General features: G+C 35.9%; 1 protein-coding gene across 8 annotated transcripts in view; it reads left to right on the top strand.

Annotated features, from left to right (window-relative positions):
* Positions 1–20903, top strand: part of C8H12orf40 (chromosome 8 C12orf40 homolog) — a 134678-nt gene that overhangs the window by 48486 nt on the left and 65289 nt on the right. For all 8 annotated transcript variants that reach the window (XR_007129529.1, XR_007129527.1, XR_007129528.1 and 5 more), the window contains exons 4-6: positions 1930–2062; positions 2515–2548; positions 6426–6541. Coding sequence is in view for 5 of the 8 variants with exons in the window: in XM_047742384.1 (XP_047598340.1) it covers positions 1930–2062; positions 2515–2548; positions 6426–6541 (283 nt within the window). In the remaining 3 variants the exon portion in view is untranslated. The remainder of the gene's footprint in view (positions 1–1929; positions 2063–2514; positions 2549–6425; positions 6542–20903) is intronic.

The following is a 20903-nucleotide window of genomic DNA, read 5'->3' as shown; positions in this document are numbered from 1 at the left end:
AGAGAAAAAAGATATTTTATTTTCCCTACAAAAGCATAAGTTTATTAGTAGATGGTATTAGGAGGTGGGACCTATAGGAGGTGGTTAGGTCATGATGGTGGACCCCTCATGAATGGAATTAGTGCTTTTATAAGGAGACCCCAGAGAGCTCTCTTTGCTCCTTTCACTGTGTGGACATAGGGAGAAGACAGCTCTCTATGAGCCAGGACTCAGGCTCTCACCAGATCCTGAATCTGAGAGCACTTTGATCTTGGACACTGCCTGGCTTACAGACAGAAATAAATTTCTGTTCATAAGTACACAGTCTAAGGTATTGTGTTAGAGCAGCCTGAATGGACTAAGACACTTAGCTAAAAGGAGGGGCAGTGGTGCAGCTGGGCCTCAGAGACTGCTTGAACTGGGGACTTGAATACCAACAAAATTTTTTTTCTCACTTTAGATACTGACTTTATTCTCTCAGATTGTCTTTTTCATTCAGGCTTGAGATGTGACCTTAAAATACTAATATTGTTCATCTCTCCTGTTTTGCCACAAGGGAAACACTGAAAGTTGTTTCTTTGGTTCTGAGTTTTGTTTTTTTTTTTTACTGGAAGCATTTTACTTTGCCCTACTGGTGCCAGTTCCTAGCATTGGAATAATTATTTATAACCACAGAGATGTGATCCTATTATTGATTCACCTTGAGTCAGATGACTGCTCTTAAGTCGATTATTTTTTCTAGAGACACGGTTTTATCAGAAGATAGGAAGTTCTTTATTAGAACCTTATAGTTGAAGCGCTTTGGTGGCTCAGGCTGGTTAAGCATCCAACTCTTGGTTTTGGCTCAGGTCATGATCTTGGGGTCATGGGATCGGGCTCTACCTCGGGCTCTGTGGTCATCACAAAGTCTGGTTCAGATTCTCTCTCCCTCTCCCGCCTGCTCTCTCTCAAATAAATACCTTTTAAAAAAGTGCGCGTGAGCGCGCGCGCACACACACACACACACACACACACACAACACCCCTATGTAGTTGGTATTTGTTTTTTTTTTTTTTTTTAAAGATTTTATTTATTTATTTGACAGAGAGAGATCACAAGCAGGCAGAGAGGCAGTCAGAGAGAGAGGAGGAAGCAGGCTCCCCGCTGAGCAGAGAGCCCGATGCGGGGCTCGATCCCAGGACCCCGAGATCATGACCTGAGCCGAAGGCAGCGGCCTAACCCACCGAGCCACCCAGGCGCCCCTGTAGTTGGTATTTGTAAAAAAGCATTACCCAGAAAAGGAGAGTAGTTAAAAAGTACTAAGCAGGGGTGCCTGGGTGGCTCAGTGGGTTAAAGCCACTGCGTTCGGCTCAGGTCATGATCCCAGGGTCCTAGGATTGAGCCCCATGTTGGGCTTCCTGCTCAGCGGGGAGCCTGCTTCCTCCTCTCTCTCTGCCTGCCTCTCTGCCTACTTGTGATCTCTGCCTGTCAAATAAATAAATAAAATCTAAAAAAAAAAAAAAAAAAAGTACTGAGCAGACCAAATAGTGATATCTTGTATAAGGAGAGAAAAGGCTTCTCTTTTCATAAAGTTTGAAAATCTAGTAAGAGAGAGAGAGAATTAATCAGGTATAATAAACCATAATAAGTGCTGTAATAGAGAACATACCTAGTGCTGTGGGCATGTATAACATAGCATCTGGTATAGTCTGGGGATCAAGGAAATCTTAGAGGAAGAAAATAAATAGAACTGAATGAGTGTAGCACCTTTCATGAGGACTATGTAAGATAATGAAAAAGATGATTTGAATGATCTGTGATAGTTTTTAGTACTGTAATGACTTCTAGCATCTATAGAATATAGGTAGTTGTAGGAAGTTTCTAAGATATCCACTTATTTAATGAACATTATATATCAAACATTGCTTTTAAAGATTTTATTATTTTTAATTACAATTTTTTTCATTATAGAAACTGTGAGAAAACCAATACATGTGAATATGCATAGAGACATAAAAATGCCTCTAAGAAAGCATAATTTGGAACTTCCAATGTCACCTCACTGTGTACCATCTAATCTCTGCATTGATGATATAAACAACAGGTAGGTTTTAGCAAGGTTGTATATTATTTAGGTATTTAAACAGGTCATCATCAGTACTGTTTTATTCATTAGAAAATGTACAAAGGACTTTTCTTCTAGCTGTTTTTGTTTGGCTGTTAACAGTATTATTAAACTATTAAGACTTTTATCAGATGAGCTAATGTCCATAGTAAATGTTTTTATGCATAGTTTGGCTTTCCTTATCCTCACTGTGTTTCTCTAGTAATAATACAATTTTAATAAATAAAACTCTAAATAAATGAAGCTAAATAAAACTCTAAACTCTAAATAAACTTTAAATAAAACTCTAAATAAATGATTTAGAGTTCTGTATGTTTTTGTGTAATTCTGTAGAACAGTATGAGTTTTAAATATATATATGAAGATAGTCAAATTTATTGCCAGATTTTTTTAACCTTAAAATTTTCTTTTCATTTTTATATACTGTTAAGACTAGGCAGCAAGAAAGAATTTGCCCCAGTTCAGGTGAGACTTAAAAAAAATTAAGTTACTTTAATAATTGTGGCATGCTACCAAATGATAGAAATTTTTTGAATATCAGGAAAAAATATTCTTTAAAAATTTTTATAGTCTTTAAAATTATTTTTAAAGTTTTTAATGTATGGAACTTATACCTTAAGTATATTTTAACTGTTTGCTTATGAGAAACACTTTGGAGTTCTGGTAATGTAGATTAGGTCTATGTGTACATAACTTTTGTTATTGATGAGCTGCAAAAGATAATTTGTTTGGGGATTCCTGCTTTGGGTTCATCTGATCATTGAGAAATTCATATCTTCTAGCTTAGTGACCATATGATTTTATATCAAATTGTGATTTTCAACAGTTATACTGATCCCAAGATTATTTTTCTTTCAGTGTACTGCAGATAATCTTTTTAGTAAATAAAAGTTTAATAAATTAGAAAATATGTAGATTGCGATAAAACCATAAAATTTTAAGATCCGATGATATATTATTATATATATATTTTTAAAGATTTATTTATTTTAGAGAGAGAAAGAGAGCATGCACGGGGGCTGGGTGGGGCAGAGTGAGAGGGAAACTTAAGCAGACTCTCTGTTGAGTGTAGAGCCCAATACGGGGCTCAGTCTCACAAGACTGAGATCATGATCTGAGCCGAAACTAAGAGGCAAATGCTTAACTGACTGTGCCACCCAAGTGCCTCAGGTCCAGTGCTACATTATTAATTATACTTTCTTTGCTTTGAATTGCCAAAATTAAACTGCATCAGATAATGATCATACTAAAATCTCTTGGAAATCTTTTTAGCTGAATTGTGGGTCAGTGAAGCTCAGATTTCTCGTCATTTGGAGACATGGTGTGAAGTTTGGAGATTGAGGGGACCATAAATGAAAAGGCAGGTGGAAAGGAGCTCTTAAGTATAATTTTAGTTGATAACCTCTCTTGACTTAATAAGTCCTGTGAATTACTCATGACTTGCTTTTCCTTGGAACATTTTCTGTAATCTGTGACCTTTTTTCACTCCTATTTTTACTTTCCTTTACTCAATTTTATATATTTTATCAGATCAAATGGTTGTATCTTCTTTCTCTATAGTTGCCACAAGTCATGAACTCATATAGAATGCTTAAACCACAGTTCAACAGAATAGAAAATTGTATTTTTGCTCAACCATCTTTTTCAGCAGAATTATCTTCTAATAGGAATATTACAAAACAAAATTTCATTCTCAGAATAGCACCTAGTCCTCAGAAAGTTGCATGTGAGAAAAAGCAGAATGAGCAGGTACATTTGAATCACTAGTCTTAGCATTTTATATCATTGCATTTTTATGATATGCTCTTTTTTTCTGGTCTTGTGGACTTAAAAATATTAGTTGTGAATTTCTGTAAATAGAGCCAAATAAGGATATCAACTAAATATAATAATTCCTCTTTGGTCAAAATTTAATTGTCTCCTCTGTAGAAGATAATGAATCCAAAAACTGGAATCTTCTTTAAAAATCTTTGAAATCATCATCCTTTTGGTCTCTGTCAAATAAATAAAATCTTTAAAAAATAAAATAAGATAAAATGACTGATAGTGAAATTGAAAATATTTCAGTGTGTTTATATAATAGTTGATAATTGTAATCACAGTAAATAACTAGTTGCTGATGTGATGGTGGCCAGATAATCATGATATGGAAAGGGCCCTGTGAATTGCAGTGTATAATCTCAGTGATGTCGTAGTAGTCTGTTAAAAAAATGAGTTATGATGGTTTGGTTCTTTTATGATTTGACAGATGACAATAGGTTATATGCACTTGAATTAAAACTATACAAATGTGTTTATATAGATAGAGATGTGTAGTGCTAAAATGTTGTTTAGTCATTGTATTCTCTAAAGTTAGAAATCTGAAAACATCCAGATTTTTAAAATTCGGAACTATATCTGCCATAAACTATAAAAAGTAGTCATTTTATTAGACTATATAGAGTTTAAAAAATAAATAATATAAATAATAAGTTATTATTATGCTAATATATAATGGTAGTGGGGAAATGGTTATTATATAAACTTGATGTCTTATTAATGGGAATATTCAGTTTTGAATTTATCCCATTTTTAGCATGCATTGGTTTTATGCTGTATTTATATATTTGTCATTTATAATGAATTTATAATTTATAAATTTAAAATTTTATAAGTTACAGTTACATGTGATACATTGTATATAATATATGATATTAATGATAAGATTCAGTTTTATGGAAGTATTAAAGTATGTTTTCTCTTTTCCAGAGAAGAGAAAGTATTATATTCCAGTGATAGATGTTAGCCTTATTAATTTAAGGACCCATTAACTTTGGAATGATGAAATGAAAAACATTTATTCAGTTTGTATTTTACAAGACTAAAATTTGCATTGTAGATAGTTTATAGGATAGAGAATGTAACTCTCTGTAATCTCTACTTAAATAATCTATTTTTAGGCTGCAGGTTAGTGACTATCTTCAGAGGGGTAAATAATATTTATTATTTTTAAAGATTATATTTATTTTGTCAGAGCGAGCAAGCACAAGCTGGGTGAGCATTAGGCTGAGGGAGAATCAGGCTCCCTGCTAAGCAGGGAGCTCAATGCAGGACTGGATCCCAGTACTACGGGATCATGACCTGAGCCAAACACATAACCAACTGAACCACAGAGGAGTCCCAACAGAAGAGAAAATTAAAAAGAGAGGCTAATGTTCCTGTCCAAGGTGTAGTGGCAAATTGTTAAGTTTTAGAAAAGTGTTTAATTGCTTATTTGGAGAGATTTCAAGAAAAGTAAGAATTAAAATGAAACTATAAAATACAAAAGACAATGGGTTGAAACAACAGGTTAGAAGAAAAAATGGGCTGGGGCTCACTGATCCCTAGAGAAGTAGTATTGAGCTTACATAAAGTATTCTTTCCTCTTTTGGTTTGTTTGTGTGTCTCTCACTTCATGGGATGATTCGTCTCTGTACCTCTGTCATTGTTCCTGAGGTTGAGATATGATGTGTATTACCAGACTTTATTTTTAGCTCTCCCTGACTTTGGACTCCCCCTTTTATTTCCTAAGACTCTCAGTATCTCTTTTTGTCTTCTTTTTATCCAACTTTGTGTCAAAGATTGTTTTTGGACTTCTCATTTCTGTTTCATGGCTAATAAATATAATATGCTATAGATGTAAATTATTATTGCTGGATAGATTAGTGTCGGACCACTATAATATCTTTATGTGGTACCTTCTACGTTAACAAATGGATTACCTCATCTCTTTTCTACAAGTCGCCATATGTTCACCATTTTGCACTAAGTGGTATTGATATTCAGAAAGATTAAAGGAGCATTCTAAAATTACTCAGTAAACGGGGAAAATGGAGATAAATACAGCTGTATTTTGGGGAAAAATAATTTTCTTTTAGAAAATTTGCTTGAAATTCTGGTGTCCCATATATATATACATATACATATGTATATGTATAATTTAGAATATATTTAGAATATATTCATTAATTATAATCAATATATTTAAATATATTTATTAATTATATTTTAATTTTGTTTAACTATATTTGTAATATATTAATTATAATTAATACTAATATTTTTTAACCTCTGAGGAAATGGTTAGCTCATCATCGTATCAATTGGTATATTGACAATCATTTAAATACTGGTACTGGTATTGCTTTCACTGTTAGCACAATGTTTGTTTTGTTTTCATTAAGGACACAGTTGCTTTCAAACTAGAAAATTCATTTTTTTTGCATATAGGTGTCCTCTTAGATGACATTTTATGGTAAGTAATTTAAATTGTATACATGTGTATACATTTACCATTCTGGCAGGTTCTTCTTTCTCTTTTCAGCTCAGTAAAGTTAATTATTCTAATTCCTTGGTTTCCAAATTAAGTGAAAATCAAGATGCTCTTAGTCCACCACATAAAATAGCACAATTTGGGTCATTATTCAAAAGATTAAACAGGTAAGCAAAGATTTTCGAAGATTTTTTTTTATTCGTTTATTTATTGATGAGAGAGAGAGTGTGAGAGAGAGGGAGTGGCAGGCAAAGGCTCTCTGCTGAGCAAGGAGCTTTTTTTTAATTTTAATTTTTTTTTAAATTTTTTATAAACATAATGTATTTTTATCCCCAGGGGTACAGGTCTGTGAATCGCCAGGTTTACACACTTCATAGCACTAGGAGCTTTTTTCTTTTTAATTTTTAATTTTTTAAATTTCTTTTCAGTGTGCCAGAATTCATTGTTTATGCACCACACCCAGTGTTCCATGCAATACGTGCCCTCCATAATACCCACTACCAGACTCCCAACTTCTCACCCCCACCCCTTCAAAACCCTCAGATTGTTTTTCAGAGTCCATAGTGCCTCATGGTTCATCTCCCCCTCCAATTTCCCTCAACTCCCTTCTCCTCTCCGTCTCCCCATGTCCTCCATGTTATTTCTTATGCTCCACAAATAAGTGAAACCATATGATAATTGACTCTGCTTGACTTATTTCACTCAGCATAATCTCTTCCAGTCCCGTCCATGTTGCTACAAAAGTTGGGTATTCATCCTTTCTGATGGAGGCATAATACTCCATAGTGTATATGGACCACATCTTCCTTATCCATTCATCTATTGAAGGGCACCTTGGTTCTTTCCACAGTTTGGCGACTGTGGCCATTGCTGCTGTGAACATTGGGGTACAGATGGCCCTTCTTTTCACTACATCTGTATCTTTGGGGTAAATACCCAGTAGTGCAATTTCAGGGTCATAGGGAAGCTCTATTTTTAATTTCTTGAGGAATCTCCACACTGTTCTCCAAAGTGGCTGCACCAACTTGCATTCCCACCAACAGTGTAAAAGGGTTCCCCCTTCTCCACATCCTCTTCAGCACTTGTTGTTTCCTGTCTTGTTAATTTTGGCTATTCTAACTGGTGTAAGGTGGTATCTCACTGTGGTTTTGATTTGAATCTCCCTGATGGCTAGTGATGATGAACATTTTTTCATGTGTCTGATAGCCATTTGTATGTCTTCATTGGAAGTGTCTGTTCATGTCTTCTGCCCATTTTTTGACATGATTATTTGTTTTGTGTGTGTTGAGTTTGAGAAGTTCTTTATAGCTCCTGGATATCAGCCTTTTGTCTGTACTGTCATTTGCAAATATCTTCTCCCATTCCGTGGGAGCAAGGAGCTTGATGCAGGTCTCCATTGGAGGACCCTGGGATCATGACCTGAGCTGAAGGCAGATGCTTCACTTAGTGAGCCACTTAGGTGTCCCAAGCAAAGATTTTTGAAGGAAATAAAGAAGCTGAGCAGGGAGACATATGTGGGACTCCAGGATCATGACCTGAGCCAAAGGCTGTTGCTTTACCATCTGAGCCACCCAAGTGCCCCTGTACAAATATTTTTTAGAAATGTAGACAAACTTAATACTTCTAGAAAACAAATATTAGAAGTTAAATGTAGTATTTAATTAAAATAGTTTTAAGTAATTATTTTCTAATGCACATATCTACTTTTAATTTATTTGAACATATTAATTTTTCTTATTTATGGTAGTTGGTAAGTGACCGCTTTTATTTTCTAGTTGTATATAAATCCTGGTTCATGGTTTTAAAATCTGTTAAACTTGTAAAACCAGTTTGAATTACTCCTAGTAGTCATGGTAAGAACCTTGACTCTGTAATCCTATCCCAGTCTTCCTTTGTTTCAGTATATGACACTACTATTCACTCGAAGTCTTCCTCATTTTAGTAAATGACGCTACTATTCACTAAGCAACTGGCACCAAAATAGAAGTCCTGGATTTGCTTATTTTCCATCCAACTCCCACTATCCATTTCATCAACAAAGTTTTGACAATTCTGTATTCTAATAAGCTTTAAATTTACCTACTCACATTTTCACCTCTATAGGTTCTATCCCAGTCTAAGCCACTACTGCCTCTCGCCTGGAGAATTGTAACATTTCAGTTTGTTTTCTCTTTTCCTTTTCTGTTTTCACATTTTTTTTTTTTTACAGTTCTATTAATGTGTAATCAACATGGAACAAACTGAATTTATCTAAAATGTGTGCTTTAATAAGTTTTGACCTGTGTCAAATATAATGAAAATATTCACCATCACCAGTAGTTTCTTTGGTTATCTTTGTAATATCTTCCTCTGGCCATTTCACAACCTTTATTCTTATCCCAAGGCATCTGCTTATCTGCTTTCTGTCACTGTTGATTAGTCTATTTTCTAGAGTCTTATGTAAGTGACAGATAATTATGTTCCCTGCAGAAATGGGGAGTCACAACTCAAAATATACAGACTCCCAGTTATAAGACAAATTTTGGGGATCTAGTATACAACATAGTGACTATAATTAATACTACATTACATACTTGAAGTTTGTTAATATAGTATCTCTTAAGTAGACTTACCACATATACTTGCAAAGGTTATGTGAGGCGATGAATATGCTAGTTAGCTTGATTGTAATCACTTCACAAATTACACTTATATGAAATCATCATGTTGAACACCTTAAATATATACAACTTATTTGTATTTATTTTTATTGGTCAGTTTTATCTCAGTAAAGCTGATTGAGGGGAGGTGTGGGTGGGGAGGTGGGGAGAGGTGGGGAGGATCATTTCAAACATACTGGAAGGTTTTCTCACACTCCTCCAAGTCTATAGCTCCCATCAGTAATCACCATTCTGACCCCTGTCACTGTAAATCAGTTCTGTCTTGGAATTTCATTTAAATAGAATTATAGTGATATTCTTTTGGTATGGAGATTCATTCATGCTGTTGCTTGCTATTCCATGGATTAGTGCTTAATTCTTTTTCATTTCTGTATGTTATTCCACTGTATATTATATAATTTATTTTTTTAAAGTATAGTAGACATAGTGTTTCATTAGTTGCAGGTGTACATATAGTATTCTATTCTTTTTTTTTTTTTTTTAGAGGGGGAAGCAGGCTCCCCACTGAGCAGAGAGCCCAATGTGGGGCTCAATCCCAGGACCCTGAGATCATGACCTGAGCCGAAGGCAGAGGCTTAACCCACTGAGCCACCCAGGCGCCCCCAGTATTCTATTCTTAATGGACATCTGGGATAGTTCAAATTTGGGACTATTTTGAAGGAAGCTGTTGTGACATTCAAAAAATAATAGGAGAAATACTTCGTGCTCATGGATTGGAAGAATCACTAATTTTAAGATGGAAATTTTCCCCAAATTTCTGCCATTCCCTAGCTCCTGGCAGTCTCCTTGCTTCTTGGAATGTCACTTTTTAGAGTCCACATACAGGTGAGGTCATATGGTACTCATCTTTCTATGTCAGACTTATTTCACTTAGCATAATGTCATCCATGTTCATCCATATAGTCACAAATGGCATGATTTCCCTCTTTTTTATGGCTGAATAATATTCCATTGTATTTAATTTTCTTTAACTTTTCTTAATGTAATGTTATTGTGCTTTTACTAAATAAGCCTTGTACTTCTTTGGCTGAATTTATTCCTACTTATTTTATTCTCTTTATGCTGGTGTGAATGGTATTTATTATTAATTTCATTTTTGGATTGTTCATTGCTAAAATACAGGAATATAATTAATTTTTTACATTAATCTTATCTCCTGTGACCTTGCTGAACTCATTATGAGTTCTAGTGGTTTTATGGATTCTTTAGTTTTTTTTTTTTTTTTTTAACCATACTGGATTATGTTGTCCATAAATACAAGTATTTTTACCTCTCTTTTTTCAGTCAGGATGCCTTTTACTTCTTTTTCTTGACTACTGCAGTAACTAGAACCTCTGGCACAGTGTTGCATAGCAAGCAGGCAGGCAAGAGTGGGCATGCTTGCATTGTCCTTAGTCTTAAAGAAAAAGCATTTCACTATTATGTTAGCCGTAGGTTTTTTGTAGTTGTCCTTTTTCAGGTTTAGGAAATTCCCTTCTATTCCTAGTTCTTTTAAAGTTTGTATCATGGATTTTGTCAAACATTCTTTCTGTGTCTCTTGAGATTATCATGTAGTTTTTTTCCACCTTTATTAATACATTGTATATTACTTTATTTTCAAATATTAAACCACTTTGGGTTCCTGGGATAAAAGCTGCTTGGTCATGGTATATAATCCTCTTCATATATTGTAGGATTTGGTTTGTTACTATTTTTTTGGTGATTTTTATGTCTCTATTCATGAAAATTGGTGTGAATTTTTTTTTTTTTTTGTTAGTGTCTTTGGTGCCAAAGTAATACTAACATTATAGAATAAGCTGGAAATTGTGTCCTCCTCCATTTAATGGAAGAATTAGTGGAGAATTGGTATGATTCTTTCTTTAAGTGTTTTTGCATCTGAGCTTTTCTTCCTGTGAAGACTTTTTTTTTTTTTTTAAAGATTTTATTTATTTATTTGACAGAGAGAAATCACAAGTAAGCAGAGAGGTAGGCAGAGAGAGAGGAGGAAGCAGGCTCCCTGCTAAGCAGAAGGCCCGATGCGGGGCTCGAACCCAGGACCTGGGATCATGACCTGAGCCGAAGGCAGCGGCTTAACCCACTGAGCCACTCAGGCGCCCCCTGTGAAGACTTTTAACTACTAATTGTTATAATGTCTGGCCACCTTTTCTAATTTCTTGAGTCAGTTGTAGTAATGTATGTTTTTCTAGGAATTTATCCATTATCCATCTAAGTTGTGAGATTTGTTCGTATAAACTTGTTTATGGTATTTCCTTGAAAACCTTTTAATTTCTGTAAATTCACTGTTGTTGTCCCTGCTGAGCAGGGAGCCTGATGTGGTACTCCATCTCCACATTCTGGGATCATGAGCCAGAGGCAGATAGAGGACTGAGCCACCCAGGCATCCCTGATGTCCCTTCTTTAATTCTAGATCTGTGTCTTTTCTCCTTTTTTTCTTGGTCAGTATAGCTAAAGATTTGCTAATTTTATTGATATTTTTAAAGAACTAAGTTTTGTATTTCATCAATTTTCTCTGTTTTTCTGTTTTCCATTCCATTGATTTCTGCCTTAATGTTTATAATTTCCTTCTTCTGCTTGCTTTGGATTTTGTTGCCCCCCTCCCCTTTTTGGGGTAGATTCTTAAAGTGTAACTTTAACTTATTTGATATTTTCTTTTTATTTAGTATAGGCATTTAAGACTATAGATTTCTTTCTACCAATGCTTAGAGGCCAGCCAGTGATTACTTGGAGGTTGTGTTTAAACATCTTGAGCCAGTAAGTCTTCTTCCTATGTGCAGGACCTCACATTCAGCCAGGGATGAGTATAGATACTTGAGGGCCTCTCCTGAGTGTGTATACAGACTTAAACATGAGGGCAGCCTTTCAGACCACTGAGGTGTCTTGCAGTTTATTAGAGCTCATTATGCCTGTTTGTTCCCTGGATCTCTTTGTGAAATTTCTGGATGTTTCTTTGCTTGCTCCAAATATTGGAGCCCCAGTTAGTTGCAGTGTTGGGCTTTCCTGATGGTTTGCCACCAAGGTAATGATAATTTTTGACAAATTCCTGGGCATGGGGCTCCCTTGTCTTTTAGACTACTGAACCTTGGTAGTACCAGTCATGGAGTAGGGGTAGAAGGAAGGTAGCTTCCTGAAGCTAAAATTCCACAGACTCCCACTGTTTTTGCTAAGGTTTAGTAGTTTTTCTTGAAGTACTGCTTTTCAGTTTATTGCATGGCTTTGTTACTCTACAGATTCTGAAATGATTGTTTTTGCAAGTGTTATCTGGTACTGTCATTACTTTTGGTGGGGGCAGGATTATTTGCTAGACTTTCACATGTCATTCCAGAAGTCCGCCCCACACTGATTCATTTTTTAAATGTTAAATGAGCCTTGTATTCTGGAGATAAACCCCACTTGGTTACAACGTGCTATCCTTGTTATGCATTCTTTGGTTTGATGTGCTAAAATTTTGTTAGGAATTTTTGCATTAATCTTTATGAGGGATATTATTTTCTATGTTTCTTTTGATATCTTCATCTGGTTTGCTATTAGCCTAATATTGATATCATAGAGTGAGTTAGGGAGTATTCCTTCCTGTGTAATTTTCTGAAAGAGTTAATGTAGAATTGGTACCATTCCTTTCTTAAATGTCTGATAGAGTTCATCAATGAAGCCACTTGGTATGGAGTCTTTTGGTAGGAAGGTTTTTTTTTTTTTTTAAAGCTTTTTATTTGTTTATTTGACAGAGATCACAAGTAGGCAGAGAGGCAGGCAGAGAGAGAGGAAGGGAAGCAGGCTTCCCACTGAGCAGAGAGCCCGATGCCAGGTTCGATCCCAGGATTTTGGGATCATGACCTGAGCTGAAGGCAGAGGCTTTAATCCACTGAGCCACCCAGGGGCCTCAGGAAGTTTTTTATGTTTTGTGTTACTATAATTTCCAAATGAGGTACAGGGTAGTCAGATTATTATTATTATTTTTTTTTTGAGTGAGCTTTGGTAGTTTGTCATACAAAGAGTGCATCTATTTTATCTATGTTGTAGAATTTTGACTTAAAGTTATCCATAATATTCTCTTACTATGTATTTAAGATTTTTAACACTTATAGTGATGTCATTCTCTCATTACTAATATGAGTAAGTTGTGTCTTCTCCCTTCTTTTTCCTGGTCATTGTTTTAAATTTAAAACTGATTGGCCTATAACATTATATTATTTTCAGGTATAAATTATAATTAAATCTTTGTATATGTTGTAAAATGATCACAATAAGTTTAGTTACCATTTGTCACCATACAAAGTTATAATTTTTTTTGTAATGAGAATGTTTAAGATTTATTCTTAGTAACTTTCAAGTATGCAGTGCAATATTATTGATGCTAATCACCATTCTATACATTCCCAGCACTTATTTTATAATTGGAATTTTTTTTTTAACCTCTTGACCCACTTGACCCACACCCCAACTTAACTCCATTCCAGCAAATACCAGCTTATCTTTTGTATTCATGAGTTTTGTTTTATTTGCTTGTTTTATTTTTTAGATTCTCTATATAGGTAAACTATATGGTATTTTTCTTGCCCTGCGTGGCTTATTTCAATTAGCATAATACCTTCAAGCTCCATCCATTTTGTCACAAATGGCAAGATTTCATTCTCTTTATTTTTTAAACCCTCTTTTTTTTTTTTTTTTTTTTTAAATGTATTCATTGGATACAGACACAGAGGCAAAGGGAGAGGAGAAGTAGACTCCTTGCTGAGTTGAGAGTCAGATGCAGGGCTTGGTCCCAGGACCTGGAGATCGTGACCTGAGCCAAAAGGCAGACACTTAACCTTTTGAGCCACGTAGACACCCCCTTTTTTAACTTTCTTAATCAACATTTATGAGCAAAATAAGAAGTAGAAGAAACCATGGGTGATTCCCTGGAGTTTGTCTTGAGGCTAAATATCTTTTTTTTTTTTTTCGATTTATTTAAATCTAGTTAGCCAACATATAGTACATCATTAGTTTTTGATGTAGTGTTCACTGATTCATTAGTTGTGTGTAACACCCAGTGCTCATCAGATCACATGCCCTCCTTAATGCCCATCACCTAGTTACACTTTCATTCCACTCCCCTTCCTTCCGCAACCCTCAGTTTGTTTCCTAGAGTTAAGAGTCTCACGGTTTGTCTCCCTCTTTGATTTCTTCCCATTCAGTTTTCCCTCCCTTCCCATATGGTCCTCTGCGCTATTCCTTACATTCCACAGATGAGTGAAACCATATGATAATTGTTTTTCTCTGATTGACTTATTATTTTTTTTTAAAGATTTATTTGACAGAGCAAGAGAGCACAAGCAGGGGGGACAGTGGGGAGGGAGATAGGGAGAAGCAGACTCTCCGCTGAGCAGGGAGCCTGATGTGGGGCTCGATCCCAGTACCCTGGGATCCTAACCCAAGCCAAAGACAGATGCCCAACCATCTGAGCCACCCAGGCGTTCCCTGATTGACTTATTTCACTTAGCATAATCTCCTCCAGTTCCATCCATGTCAGTGCAAATGGTAGGTATTCATCCTTTCTGATAGCTGATGAATACTCCATTGTATAAACGAACCACATCATTTTATCCATTCATCTGTTGAAGGACATCTTGGTGTGGACACTGGACATTGCTGCTGTGAACAATGGGGTGCATATGCCCCTTCTTTTTTACTATCTGTAGTAAAAAAGAGTAGTGCAATTGCTCAGTTGTAGGGTAGCTCTATTTTTAATGTCCTAAGGAACCTCCATACTGTTTTCCAGAGTGGCTGCACCAGTTTGCCTTCTCACCAAGAGTGTAGAAGTATTCCCTTTTCTCCACATCCTCGTCAACAACTATTGTTTCCTGTCTTGTTAGTTTTAGCCATTCTGATTGATGTGAGGTGGTATCTCATTGTGGTTTTGATTTGTATTTCCCTGACGGCAAGTGATGTGGAGCATTTTTTCATGTGTCTATTAGCCATTTGTATATCTTCTTTAGAGAAGTGTCCGTTCATATCTTCTGCCCATTTTTTAATCGGATTATTTGTTTTTTGGGTGTTGAGTTTGATAACTTCTTTATAGATCTTGGATACTAGCCCTTTATCTGTTATGTCATTTGCAGATATCTTCTATGATTCAGTAGGTTGCCTTTTAGTTTTGTTGGCTGTTTCTTTTACTTTGCAGAAGCTTTTTATCTTGGGGCACCTGGGTGGCTCAGTCCTTAAGGAACTGCCTTCAGCTCTGGTCATGATCCCAGGGTCCTGGGATTGAGCCCTACTTTTCCCTCTCCCACTCCCCTGCTTGTGTTCCCTCTCTCACTGTGTCTCTCTGTCAAATAAATAAAATCTTTAAAAGATTTTATATAATAAATATATACAAATACATATAAAAAATAAAAATCTTTTTTAAAAAAGCAGCTTTTTATCTTGATGAAGTTCCAATAGTTCATTTTTGCTTTTGATTCCCTTGCCTTTAGGGATGTGTCTTGCAAAATGTTGCTGTGGCCAGGTCCAAGAGGTTACTGCCTGTGTTCTCCTCAAGGATTTTGATGGATTCCTGTCTCACATTGAGGTTGTTAATCCATTCTGAGTTTATTTTTGTGTGTGCTATAAGGAAATGACCCAGTTTCATTCTTCTGCATGTGGCAGTCCAATTTTCCTAGCACCATTTATTGAAGAGATTATCTTTTTTGGATATTCCTACCTCTTTGTGAGAGATTTATTGACCATAGAGTTGAGGGTCCATTTCTGGGCTCTCTAATCTGTTCCACTGACCTTTGTGTGTGTTTCTGTGTCAGTTCCATACTGTCTTGATGATCACAGCTTTATAATATAGCTTAAAGTCAGGCATTGTGATTTCCCCAGCTTTGGTTTTCTTTTTCAACAATCCCCTGGCTATTTGGGGTCTTTTCTGGTTCCATACAAATTTTAGGATTGTTTGTTCTAGCTCTGAAAAATGTGGATGGTATTTTGATAAAGGATTGTATTGAATGTGTAGATTTCTGGGTGGCATAGGCATTTTAACAATGTTTATTCTAATCCATGAATGTGGATTATTTTTCTGTCTTTTTGTGACTTCCTCAATTTCTTTTTTAAGTGTTCTGTAGTTTCTAGAGTACAGATCCTTTACCTCTTTGGTTGGGTTTATTCTTAGGTATCTTATGGTTTTTAGTGCAGTTGTAAATGGGATCAATTCCTTAATTTCTCTTTCTTTAGTCACATTGTTAGTGCATAGAAATGCAACAGATTTCTGTGTATTGATTTTGTATCCTGCCATGTTGCTGAATTGTTATATGAGTTCTAGCAATTTTGGGGTGGTGTCTTTTGGGTTTTCTACATAAAATACCATGTCATCTGTGATGAGCGAGAGAGCTTGACTTTCTTTGCCAATTTGAATGCCTTTTATTTCTTTTTGTTGTCTGATTTTTGAGGCTAGGACTTCTAGTACTATGTTGAACAGTAGTGGTGAGAGTGGGGATCCCTGTCATGATCCTGAACTTAAGGGAAAAGCTCTCAGTTTTTCTCTTTGAGAACGATACTCGCTATGGGCTTTTCATAGATGGCTTTTACCATATTGTGGTGTGTTCCCTCCATCCATATACTTTGAAGACTTTTAATCAAGGAAAGATGCTGTATTTTGTCAAATGCTTTTTCTGCATCAATTTAGAGGATCATACGGTCCTTGTCTTTTCTTTTATTAATGTGATCTGTCATGTTGATTGATTTGCAGATGTTGAACCATCTTGCATTCCCAGAATAAATCCACCTGGTGGTGGTGAATAATCCTTTTAACGTACTGTTGGATCCTGTTGGCTAGTGTCTTGGTGAGTATTTTGGCATCCATTTTCATCAGGGATATTAGTCTGTAATTTTCCTTTTTGATGGGGTCTTTGATTTTGGGATCAAGCTAATGCTGGCTTGAGTTTGGAATAGAATGAGTTTAGAAGTTTTACTTACATTTCTATTTTTTGAAACATCTTCAGTAGAATGCATTATTTCTTCTTTATATGTTTGGTAGAATTCTCCTGGGAAGCCATCTGGCCCTGGATTCTTGTTTTTTGGGGAGGTTTTTTGACAGCTGCTTCAATTTCCTTGCTGGTCACTGGTCTGTTCAGATTTTCTGTCTTTTTCTGGTTCAGTTTTAGTAGTTCATAAATTTCCAGGAATGCATCTGTTTCTTCAGATATGGCCTTATTTATTGGCTTATCATTGCTCATTATATGTTCTTAAAATTGCCTCTCTTTCCTTGGTGTTGGTCATGAATCCCTTTTCATTCATGGTTTTATTAATTTGAGTCCTTTCTCTTTTCTTTTGGATAAGTCTTGCCAAAGGTTTATTGATTTTATTAATTCTTTCAAAGAACCAGCTTACAGTTTCATTCTCCTATTCTTCTGGTTTCTATTTCACTGATTTCTGCTCTCATCTTTATTATTTCTCTTCTCCTCTGGGTTTAGGCTTTATTTTCTGTTTTTCTTGTGTGTTTTGTTTTTTTTTTTTTTTTTCCTCCAGGTCCTTTAGGTGTAAGGTTAGCTTTGTATATTTGGGATTTTTCTAATTTTTGAGAGAGGCTATGTGCTTCCCTCTTAGAATCGCCTTTGCTGTGTCCCAGAAGTTTTGAACCAGTGTGTTTTCATTCTCATTAGTTCCATGAATTTTTTCAGTTCTTTTTTATTTCTCAGTTGACCCATTCATTCTTTAACGGGATGTTCTTTAACCTCCCAAGTGTTTGTTTTTTCTGAATTTCCTCTTGTGATTGAGTTCCAGTTTCAGAGCATTGTGGTCTGAATATATGCAGGGAATAATCTTAGTCTTTTGGTATCAGTTGAGACCTATTTGTGACCCAATATGTGATCTATTCTAGAGAAAGTTCCATGTGCATTTAAAAAGAATTAATTTTCTCTTGTTTTGGGATCGAATGTTCCGTATATATTTGTGAAGTCCATCTGGTCCAGTATGACATTCAAAGCTCTTGTTTCTTTGTTGGTCTTCTGCTTAGATGATCTGTCCATTGCTGTGAATGGGGTGTTGAAATCTCCCACTAGTAATGTAACATTACCAAATATGTTTCTTTACTTTGGTTATTAATTGGTTTATATAATTGGTTACTCCCATGCTGGGGGCATATTTACAATTGTTAGATCTTATTGTTGGATAGATTCTCGAAGCCTTTCTTCATGGGCTCTGAGTTGTGTTTCTCTTTTGCTCAGCTTTCTTCCTTTGCCTTATTGACCCTAGCTGTTAGAGCATCCAGTTTAGATTGCATCTCATTCATAGCATTTTTAAGTTTGGCCTAATAGTTTTCATTTCTGCCCTGGAGATTCTGTACTGTCACATATGCTTTCCTCAAGCCTCGCTATAAACTTCATAATTGCTTTCCTGATTTCCATCTCTGATATCTTACTTATATCTGTATTGATTATCTCTGTAGCAGAGAACATTTCCTCTGGTTTTTTTCTTTTGTTGTGAGTTCCTCCTTCTTGTCATTTTGCCCAGAGAAGGATGGGTAAGCTAATGAGCAGAGTCCAAAGTCTCAAAAACGACCCAAGCAAAACACACCCTAGACAAATATGAAGCAGACAGAAACCACAACAGAAAAAGCAAACAAAACCAAAAGAAACAAAATAAACAAAAAAAAAAAAATGGGGGGAGGGGAAGAGACTGTAATCTCGCAGGGTGGACAAAACAGGGTGATCCACTTGTTCCTGATTGAATTTTGGTCTGTGTGTTAGAAGACACTGCATCTCAAAATTGCAAAGAAAGCAAAGCTTATATATCATATATATGTATGTGTGTGTGTGTGTGTATATATATATATATATATATATAATTTTAAATATATAAATTATAAATATAAAAACATAAATATTAAATATATTTAAAAATAAAATTGAGTAGAGTGAAAAAAGAATAAAACATAAATCTATGAAATGTAGATGTAAAAAAAGTTAAAAAGCAACTTAAAACTGTAAATTGGTAAAATAAGAATCTAGTTGAAATGGGAAAAAGGTTAAAAAAAAAAAAAGGAATGGAAAATTTTAGACTGAAAGATAAACAAGTTGTGAGGAAACATCTGGCGCTCAATGTACTGTTTTCTCCTAGCGCTAGAGTTTTACAGTTTTGTGGAATCCATAGAGTTGTAGTCCACCTGTTCTTCCAGTCTGTCTCTTTTGGGGGCAGGCCTGTTGTGCTGTTTCTCACGAATCTTTTCCTGGGCCAAGTTGCACTGCCCCTTGTCAGGGAGATGGGCTCAATGTAAGCTGGTCATGTATGTGGCTTTTGTTGCCTGGAGGCTTTCTTCCCTCTTTAGAGGATCAGAGCAAAAGTGGCCATGCTGGATCTTCAGCCTAGATCCTAGTCCCCCCTTCAGTAAACCCTCTGGGTCAAACAGTCTCCGCTTCTGTGAGTGCCATACTCTGCAGACTCCTGTGGTGTGGGCCAACTGCAGTCCTCCTTGGGAGGAATCCCAGGGAACCGTCAGTGCCAAAAAAATACTCTTTTTGTATTTGACTCTGTGAATGGTTGTGGGATTGTGTGTGCCCCCTGCTCCACTACTCACAGGTCATGACTGGGTGTCCCCCTGCTGTCCTTTCCAGGGCCCTGATAGCTTTTGCCCATTTGTGGGTGTAGCTGTTTTACCCCTCCCAGGGGATGGTAAATGGCCCATACCTTCCAGTCTTTTTTGGGGTGCTCAGAGAGTTGCTTCCCAACTGGCTGAGCTTGCAGTTTATGGAGACTGGAGCTGAGAGTTCCTCCTGGCCTCTCTGACCATAACCAGTTTCCTTGTTCCCCTGCTTGGGCACTGTACTGGTTCAGGCACCCTCGTTGATTTTGTGTCTCCTGGGATTCTGAGACCACAATGACCCACCTAGAATTCTGCCCTTGTCATCCCCCAAACCCCTTTCAGAAAGGGATGTCTCTCCCTGGATCAGATTTCTAAGGGTTCTGATTTTGTAGTCCAGTGGTATATCACTTTCTAGTAGCCAGATTATGGAGGCTCCCTCCTTCCTCCATTTATCTTCTGATAGTTCCCTGCAGATTCATGACTCCCCACATCCTACCTTTCAAAAAGCAGTCACTTTTCTGCTTCTAGAGTTCCAGGTATATTTTCTTATATCTCAGGCTGATCTTGTGGGTGTTCAGAATTGTATGATATATATCCAACTAAATTCAAGGGACCAGATGAAATGAGGTCCCCTACTCTTCTGCCATCTTTCCTCCTCTCATTCTTTTTTACATTTATTAGTATTCATTACACACACACACACACACACACACACACACATCTTCTTTATACATTTATTTATTGTTATGGATACTTAGGTTGTTTCCATATCTTGGCTATTATTAATAATGCTTCAGTGAACATTGGAGTGCATATATCTTTTTTTTTTTTTTTTTTTTTAGTGCATATATCTTTTTACTCCCCCCCCCCCCCCCCGGTCATTATGATATAGAGACTCACCAATTTTATTTATCTTCTCACAGAATAATCTTTTAGTTTCATATATTTATTTTCTGTTTTTTACTTCATTGAATTCTGCTATTTCCTTTTGCTTATTCCTTTGGATTTAATTTAGTTTTTTTTCTGTTGTCTTAGGAGAAAGCTGTGGTCATTGATTCGAAGTCATTTTTCTTTTCTAATATATGTGTTGTCATGCTATAAATTGTCTATGAACTGCTTTTGCTGCATCCTACAGATTTTGATGTTTTAATTTTCATTCAGTTGAAAGTCTTCCTAAGTTTTCTTCTGATTTCTTTTTCAATCCATGAGTTATTTAGAAATTTGCTGTTTGGTTCCTAGAAATCCTAAGACATTCCTGTATCTTTCTAAATTAATACCTTTGTGGATAGGAAATATCCTTTGTATGATTTGAATCCTTTCAAATTTGTTGTGACT

Source organism: Lutra lutra, chromosome 8 (genome assembly GCF_902655055.1).
Source record: "Lutra lutra chromosome 8, mLutLut1.2, whole genome shotgun sequence".
Lineage (NCBI taxonomy): Eukaryota > Metazoa > Chordata > Mammalia > Carnivora > Mustelidae > Lutra > Lutra lutra.
The sequence above is the reverse complement of the archived record's forward strand: the minus strand, read 5'-3'. Positions and strand labels throughout refer to the sequence as shown.